The sequence below is a fragment of the Hevea brasiliensis genome, chromosome 9, assembly GCF_030052815.1.
Source record: "Hevea brasiliensis isolate MT/VB/25A 57/8 chromosome 9, ASM3005281v1, whole genome shotgun sequence".
Lineage (NCBI taxonomy): Eukaryota > Viridiplantae > Streptophyta > Magnoliopsida > Malpighiales > Euphorbiaceae > Hevea > Hevea brasiliensis.
The window spans coordinates 92,070,826-92,079,401 of NC_079501.1; the positions used below are offsets into that span (position 1 = coordinate 92,070,826).

The window sequence follows — 8,576 nt, forward strand, 5'->3', positions numbered from 1 at the left end:
GCTTGTAAAATTTGAGTTTTGGTCCTTCAAAGTAGGTTTGGTCATGCTGCCAGCAGCATGACCATTGACCTACGAATTTGGTTTAATTTCCTACCATTCCCACACAACTTATTTGGTCATAATTGACCATTATTTCATTTCACAATAGGTTAAACATGCCATTTATGCATTTCTCCAAATTTTGGTTCATAAACCCTAGCATTGAAACCCTAATCTCACTAACTCTTACATTTAACTACTTCTAATGATTTTAATGTTAATCCTTTAACTAAGTAGGGTTTCTAAACTCATTCAATTGCATCATATTCATGCAAACCATACTCCTCTCAAGCTGCCCGAAATTTCAGTTTAATTCTTCCCCCATATTTGTTTCATTTAAATCAAGTTCTAAGCTCACTTAATTACCTAAACATGCATTTGAATGGAAAAATAGTAAGTTAGCATACTAACCTCAACTATTTTGCCAATTCTCCAATTTCTCTCCTTCTTTCTTCTTTCTTTCTTGTGCTTAAGTTGAGATTGCAAGGTCTAATAAGGTTTTTATGGGATTTATGAAAATTAAGTGGAGCAAATTAAGCTTAAATGTAAGCTTAATGAAGGATTTTTCATGGGAGCTAAGAGGAAGAAAATGGGGTGGCAAGATTGGAAGAAAGAAGAGACTTTTCTAAATTCTTTTTTGTTTTATTTTCCTTAGTATTATCCCTTTTTGAAGACCAAAATTCCCTAATTAATAAAATAATTAAATTAAACCTTTATGACATCATAAATGATGTCATCCCTTTGACTTTTCCAACCTCTTTCCTTTTCTTTTTTTCTATTTATTTTTTTTCTATTAGTTCTTTAATTTAATTCTCGATTCCAAAATTTTCTTTTCTCCGATTTTATTGGACAGTTAGGTCAAGAGTCAGCTCTCGGGGTCAATTGACCAAATTGCCCCTCGCCGGTTCAACCCGGCTTGCAAATAATTCCATATTTCTTTCGGCTCTCTGACCTAATTATTTGACTGGCTTAACAGTTCTTTTTCGTGATTTTCTCTTTTCCACTGTGTCCATAAGGATCCTAAGGACCGCAGCGTCACTTTTTACGGTTCGAAATTTGAATTTAAAACGACTTTGCAGTCGTTCCTGAGGAGGTCACTCATCGCTGTGACTCTCGGCTCGTTTAACCTCTTATGTTCTGTTTTTCTTATTTGTAGTTAACTAATTAAACATTACTAATTATTTATTTTTATGGCTTCTCAAGTTGTCTTAGGTGTGGCCCTAATCCCAATATTTGTCCGGACCGACACCGGTCACTGGAACAGTGAAATTTACCAGGCTATGCAACGGGGGTGTTACACCAAGGGCAAGAAAATACATATTTCTATGGTATGCATCTGGAGTTAAAGGTTATAGGCTGTGGTGCAATGATCCAAAGTCTATTGGATTAATTATTAGCAAGGATGTGATATGCAATGAGTTTACGTCATTGGATAGTCAAAGGGAGAAGTCAATAGCAGAACTAGATCACGGTGTTAAAGAACAGGTGGAGCTTGAGATTGATACTTCAGTAATTTAGTCCAGTGATTCAGAGGATGAGGTGCAAGATCCTGATCAATAAGAAGATGCACCTGAGCAATAGTAATAGGAACTATATAGCCTTGCAACTAGTAGAGAGAGAAGGCAGATTAGGCCCCTGCAGAGATATGCATATGTAATTCTAGTTGCATTTGCCTTATCAGTTACTGAGACAGTTGATATGCATGTACCGAGTAATTATAGAGAAGCTATTTCTTGTTCATATGCAAATCAGTGGGTTAGTGCTATGGGTGAAGAAATTGAATCTCTTCATAAGAATCAGACTTGGGAGCTTATAACATTGCCTAAGGGAGAGAAAGTTATAGGCTGCAAATGGGTGTTAAAGAAAAAGGAAGGCACTCCAAGAGTTAAAGCATCTTGATATAAGGCACATTTGGTAGTAAAAGGCTTTACTCAGAAGGAGGGGATTGACTTTAATGAAGTGTTTTCTTCAATTGTGATGCATAGTTCTATTAGGGTCTTATTGCTTTGGTTGCTCTTCATGATCTAGAGCTTGAGTAACTAGATGTGATGACAATATTTTTACATGGTGAGTTGGAGGAGAAAATTTATATGAATCAGCCTGAGGGATTTGTCATTCCAGTTATAAAAAATCATGTTTGCTTGCTTAAAAAATTTTTATATGGTTTGAAATAGTCGCCTAGCCTGTGGTACAACAGATTTGATACATTCATGGCTTGTAATGACTTTATTTGTAATTCATATGACAGTTGTGTTTCATTTGTCTATTTGTTATTGTATGTGGATGACATGCTTATTGCTACTAAAAGCATGTCACAAATTAACATTTTAAAAAAGCAGTTGAGTGATGAGTTTAAGATGAAGGATTTGGGTGTTGCAAAGAAGATATTAGGAATGGAAATTACTAGGGATAGAAGTGTTGGAAAGCTTTTCTTGTCTTAGCAGGCTTATGTTGAGAAAGTGCTTAAGCGTTTCAACATGAATAATGCTAAGCCTATGACTGCTCCATTTACTGCCAATTTCAAGTTATCTGCAGACATATCACCAAAAACATATGAGGAAATGGAACACATGTCTAGTGTTCCCTATTTGAGTGCTGTTGGAAGCATCATGTATATTATGGTTTGCACTCAACTTGACATTTCACATGCATTTAGTGTTATGAATAGATATATGGTGTGTCCTAGGGTAGAGCATTAGCAGGCAATGAAATGGATTCTGAGGTATTTAAAGGGTACTATAAATGTTGGTTTAACATCTGATAGGGTCAAGATGAGTAATTCAGTTATTGGCTATGTGGATTCAGATTTTACAAGGGATTTAGACAAGAGGAGATCTCTGACAGGTTATTTGTTTACTCTCTCTAGAAGTGCTATCAGTTGGAAGGTAACTTTGCAAGCTATAGTTATTTTATCTATCATAGAGGCTGAATATATGGCTTTAGTAGAGGCAGTAAAGGAAGCGTTATGGTTACAGGGTTTGGTGGGTGATCTTGGGTTGATACGAGTAAGTTAACAGTATTTTGTGATAGCCAGAATGCAATACATCTCACAAAAAATCAGATGTACCATGAGTGAACTAAGCACATTAATGTCAGATATCACTTCATTCATGACATTATATCTTAGGGGACTATAGTTGTGTAGAAAGTCCACATATGTAATCCAACAGATATGATGATCAAGTGAGTCTCAGTTAGCAAGTTTAGGTATTGCCTAGACTTGGTTGGTGTTTGTAGTGTTCAGTAGTACCCTTAAGAGGGCATATAGCAAGACAAAGATGATGGAGGGAATTCAAGCCAAGGGGAATAATTGTTATTTTTTATGTGGCTTAAATTTTGGATATGTCTTCATGTACTCAAATTGTGACCTGACCCAAGAGCGACTCAATTAGGATAAAAAATGATATCTGTGGTAGTAGCGGAGGGCACGGGCGGATTGGCCCAAGCCCAAAGCCCAATATTTTGCCCTTTACAGTAGAATTATGAGATATTTGGGAAACATACTAAGGTTAGGGTTTGAGAGTTTTGAGTGATTGTGTCTTACATTTTTCATCATAGCGAAACTTTTTCTCTTGTCTTGCTCATAGATATAGACCTTACGATCGAACCACGTAAATCTTATGTTATTCTTCTTATCTTTTCTTATACTATATGATTGTGTAATTGTATGTGTTTCTTAAATTTGCGTACTTGTTATAACAGATTAAAACTGTTTAACATTTTAAAATGGAAACTCACAACAACAAATTTTAAATAGAGTAAACACAAAACAAACCCAAAAGTTAGCCTTATGATTGAGATCCATTAGCATACAACAATGTTGAAACAAGATCTAGGAAAGCAAAATACTGAGATATCAAGCACTGGCTCTTTAGTGGTGTCCTAAAAATATCTAAATGTATCATTGCTAATTATCATGATTTTCATCTTAACTTTTATTTAAAATGTGCCCAAAATTAACAGTAAATGCTAATACACAGTGGCTAAGTGCCCATGCTATGATTTCTAAAAGGTCAAATCTCTAAAACTCTAAAAATTTTGAGGGCCTATTTCAAAATCATTTCTAGCTTTTTTTATTATTGAAAATGATTCATTACTTCATCAAGAATATTTCTTCATTTCCATCCACCTTCGTGGGTGAGAAACTTAGTTTTTAATATGAATAAGATTTACAAGTCTTTAAACTGCAGAAAATTTTAGACCCTTCATGTCTTTAAATTGATGAAATAGACTTGCAAGTCTTTGAAGTGTAGAAAACTTGATGATTTAGACCTAAGCAAGTCTTTAAACTGCAAAAAATCTAATGAACAAGACCTAGGCAAGTTCTAAAACTACAGAAATCTCATTGCAATGCACCTCTACTTGTCCAAATTAAATAAATTGAAAAGCTTGTCTTTGAAGGAACAACAAGTCCTTAAATTGAAAAAGACCTAAGCATGTCCATTAAACTGCTGAAGCTTGTTGCAAGACCCAAGCATGTCCTAAAATTGCTGAATTTAATCATGTCTTAAAACTATAAACTGTAAATTTTAAAACTGCTGACCTTGGATTGATTCAAAATGTTCAACTCCATCAAAAATCTCATCAAGGAAAAGTGTTGGAGTTGATGAGATTTTTAGTTTATGTGCAATAAAAGCTTCTTAGCAATAACCAAGCATGGTGTAAGCATGAACTTTGTTGATTAGCAAATGGCATTCCTTTGACTATAAAAAGGGAGCAACTGTTGTGAAAATGTTAGAACTGAAAAGAGGGTTTGAGAGATGTAAGAAAAAAAATTTTGTGCTTTCTCTTTTGTTTGTTAATGTGAGGCTTGTGGTTTGCCTTTGTGAATGCCTGAATACTGTTCTTTTTTTCTTTATATTTCAGCTCTATATTCTGCATTCTGCAGAATTTTGTTTGCATTCATGAATTTCTGTTTTAAGTCTCTAACTTTGAGTGCATTTTTCTAACAAGCTTCTAAGGTGAAAAGCTTATGATGTGAGATTCAAGCACACCAAGTCAATTAAATCATTAAAGATTTGAACTTCACATCAAGAAATTGCTAAAATTATGTTCTTTATTATTCTTCTCCTCATGGACTGAACAGAAATGCAAGTCTCGAAGTAGGAATTGTAGACCTTTCCTTGACATGGCACGATGATTAGAAAAGCCTCACCCGGATTTGTTCCCGCCAACTAAGGCACTGTTATTAACTTATGATATAACAAAATGGTGAAAATGAAGATGAAAAAGGGAGAAAACATTGCATAAATAGCAAATTCCGAATGATTATTTCTGGTTTACAATGCCTCAAGAATGATCTGAACTCCATGTTGTGGGCACATTGTGAGAATTTGAACTGGTGAATGGACATAAGTAGGTGACAGAATAAATCTGAAATGCTGCAGAATCATTGAGAGAGCAATTTTCTTTTCTTTAATTGCAAAGCTCAAGCCCACGCAAGTTCGAGCTCCTAAACCAAATGGCAGAAATGAGGAAATATTATTGTTTGTAGCCTTTGCTATCCCTTCTTCAAATCTTTCTGGTTTGAAATGCAAAGCATCCTCCCCCCATATTTGATGGTCAGTGTGAAGTGCCAATGTTGGAATGTGGGTTTCCGTCTTTGCTGGGATAGTTAGTTTCCCCAGTCTAACTTCTTTTTGGACTTCCCTTGTTAAATGAAACACAGGAGGATATAGCCTTAGAGATTCATTGATGATCATGCTCACCTACAAGATGGAAAAAAATTGGAGAAAACAAAAATTTAGGTGTCAACCCACTCAAGTTAAAAAAAAAAATGATTACAAGCTAATAGATACTTACAGTCTTCAATCTTGCAACACCATCTACTGTTGGATTCTGCTGGCCAAATAGTTCAAGGACCTCTTTTCTTGCTTTGTCTTGCCAATCAGTATGAATTGCCAGAAGAAGAATAGTCCAAGTGAGTGAACTCGCAGTTGTTTCCTGTCCAGCAACATAAAAGTTCTTGCATTCATCAATCATGTCATCTATGGATATCTTCTTATTCTTATCTGCCTCATTATAAGCCTGTAAAAGTAGTCCAAGAAAATCATTTCCATAATTGTCCAGTTCACCAATCACTGCTGCCCTCTCTCTTTTCTTTACCATATTTATGATTGTGTCTCTTATCTCTTCTTGGAGTTTATCGAATTCAACGTCATCCTTTGTTTTCAGAAAGCTTCTGCAACAAAGAATAGTGGTACTTGTTTAGTTTAGATCAGAAAGGTGCCAAGATTTAACAGGGTATGTTACATGGTGAAGTGCCATTTCATTTTTTTTATTTCCAGTGACTGGTTGTCAGATGAGAGTCTGAAAATTTCTGCTATGATAAACGAAGATGAGGAATGAAACTCACTTAATTCCTGGAATTCTCACTTTATAATGGTTTCTTGCAATAATGAAGGTCATTTTCTTCAACATATCAAATATTTTTTCTCCTTCCAGATAGCTGCTCCCAAAAGCTGTCCTGGAGATTATTTCAGATGTTAAAACCTTGAATTCTTGGAAAACATCAATCTGCTTCCCTTCATGGTGTCCCCATCTTTTAAGCATCATCTCCACACTTGCTACCATTGCTGGAAACATACTCTACAGGGAAATCCACTATTTCAGTTTTCGGATGATGAAGTACCATAGTTGCTTTAACAGCAACTTAAGGAACATAAACAAGAACTCACCTTCAAGCTTTCTCCATGGAAAGCATGATTGGCGAGCTTACGCATCTTTAACCATTTATTGCCTGTGGATAAAACAAGTCCATCCCCTAATAGCTTCTTGAAATACTCCTGGAACCCTATTTTGCAATATGTTTTTTCTTTACTGTTCAGAATCTCTTTAACAAACTCAGGTTCTGTGACTACCAGTTGAGCTCGAGCACCATACCACATAAGAAAGTTCATCCCTACATGCAAAAATTTGCGTTCAGAAACTAATCAATAAATTTAGGCATTTTAACTCAAAACTACTCATGCGAATATTTACCATAGAGCTTGATCCAAGAATATATATGTGGCTGAATTCTTGGGAGTACATGATGTGACAATTCCATGGGATTTTTCATGGTTTCCTTTCTCATGTTGGCTATCTGTTTGGTGTTGCCATGCAGGAATCTATAAGAAGGGCCTTTTATTCCTTGTGACTTCAGCAGGGATTGTATGCAAAGTGGAGTCCACCATTCTTTGTATAGGAACTTTCCAAGAATCAGAAGCAAGTACAAGCACAGACAACCCAAAAGGTAATTGATCAGGGTTCCCATTACCATTTCACCCATTTCTTTTCCAACTTAAGGCTCAGCGGCTCACAATTACTGAATGCAAAATAAGGCTTAAGAATCTTCAGGCTGTAATGGGTGGACGGAAACTAGATTCCAGACTTTGGCTGTATCTACAGTGAAGGAATAGAGGGCAAAAATACAAAAGTACCCATTAGAATTTAAAATTCTTTTTGTGTCATCATTGGGTTTATGATAATGGCATATGGTAGTAAGAAATTGGCATTTTCCGTGATTAGCGAAGAGAATATGTCAAAAAGAAAAGAATAAGAAAAAAGCCTGACAGGTACATATATTGACTTTATGAACAATTAAATTATTTATTATTACTAAATAGAAATAGTTAACCTGCCACACACACATATATGCATGACAGGTACATATATTGACTTTATGAACAATTAAATTATTTATTATTACTAAATAAAAATAGTTAACCTGTCACACACATACACACACACATATATATATATATATATATATATATATATATATATATATATATATATATATATATATATATATATAAATAAAAGCTGATCCAATAGATGACATTAGCCTAAATTTTCCTTTTCATTTTATAATTGGATAAATTTTAACAACTGTCTTGAACTTATCTAGTTGTAACATTACAGTCCCTCAACTTAAAAATGTAACATAAAACCTCATTAACTTTCTCTAACCTCCAGTTACCAGTTTTTCAATTAGACGCTGACTTGAACAGTTCCAGCATGGAGTTTAGTCAGTATTTCTCTTTTCTCTCTCAAGCTATGTGTAAATTTAATCATTATTCTCTCTATAAACAAAATAATTTTTCATGCGTAAAGAGAATAATTTTACGCTTTACATAAGAGATGAGAGAGAAATGTTAACTAAGTATCATACAGGAGTTATTCACATTGTTTTTTAACTAAAAAATCAGTAATTGAAAGTCGGAAGAATTTTATTGTATAAAATTTGAAAGTTTAGGGGGTTTTATGTTACATTTTAAAGTTAAAGAATTGTAGTGTTACAACTATATAAGTTCAATGATAGTTATTGAAATTTATCCTTTTATAATCAAAACCAACCTACCAAAAGTAAATTAACTGCCATAGTCCACAGACCAATCTGCATAAGAACAGAACTAAATTATATTACTTGATTTTAATTACAAAACACTAGTACATTCATTTCTGGCTTAATGGATCAACATTCATTGGGTATAGCCAACAATCTTCTCCTGTGCTAAGCCATTAACATCCAGAGCATCAAGGACTTGTTATGC

At 34.5% G+C, this 8,576-nt stretch overlaps 1 protein-coding gene across 2 annotated transcripts; it reads right to left on the bottom strand.

Moving 5' to 3' along the window:
* Nucleotides 1-5,077: 5,077 nt before the first annotated feature.
* Nucleotides 5,078-7,531, bottom strand: LOC110639756 (cytochrome P450 CYP749A22-like). Of its 2 annotated transcripts, XM_058154208.1 has the most exons (6): nt 7,021-7,531; nt 6,717-6,940; nt 6,395-6,627; nt 6,145-6,220; nt 5,842-6,066; nt 5,078-5,747 (listed from the first exon to the last, which is right to left on the bottom strand). In XM_058154208.1, exons 1-6 carry the CDS (start codon nt 7,307-7,309, stop codon nt 5,319-5,321), a joined length of 1,476 nt encoding a protein of 491 aa, XP_058010191.1. In that variant the 5' UTR covers nt 7,310-7,531; the 3' UTR covers nt 5,078-5,318. The 2 variants fall into 2 exon arrangements, with proteins under 2 accessions (XP_058010191.1, XP_021646524.2); XM_021790832.2 differs by having other exon boundaries at nt 5,842-6,220; nt 7,021-7,529.
* Between the last annotated feature and the right edge of the window lie 1,045 nt (nt 7,532-8,576).

Bases quoted from the DNA above. Each gene is read 5' to 3' on its own strand.
- LOC110639756 (XM_021790832.2), bottom strand. From the start codon at position 7,309: ATGGGTGAAATGGTAATGGGAACCCTGATCAATTACCTTTTGGGTTGT. The intron at 6,941-7,020 runs GTAAATATTCGC...TTTTGCATGTAG, and splicing joins TTCTTGGATCAAGCTCTATG to GGATGAACTTTCTTATGTGG. The intron at 6,628-6,716 runs GTGAGTTCTTGT...ATTTCCCTGTAG, and splicing joins TCCATGGAGAAAGCTTGAAG to AGTATGTTTCCAGCAATGGT.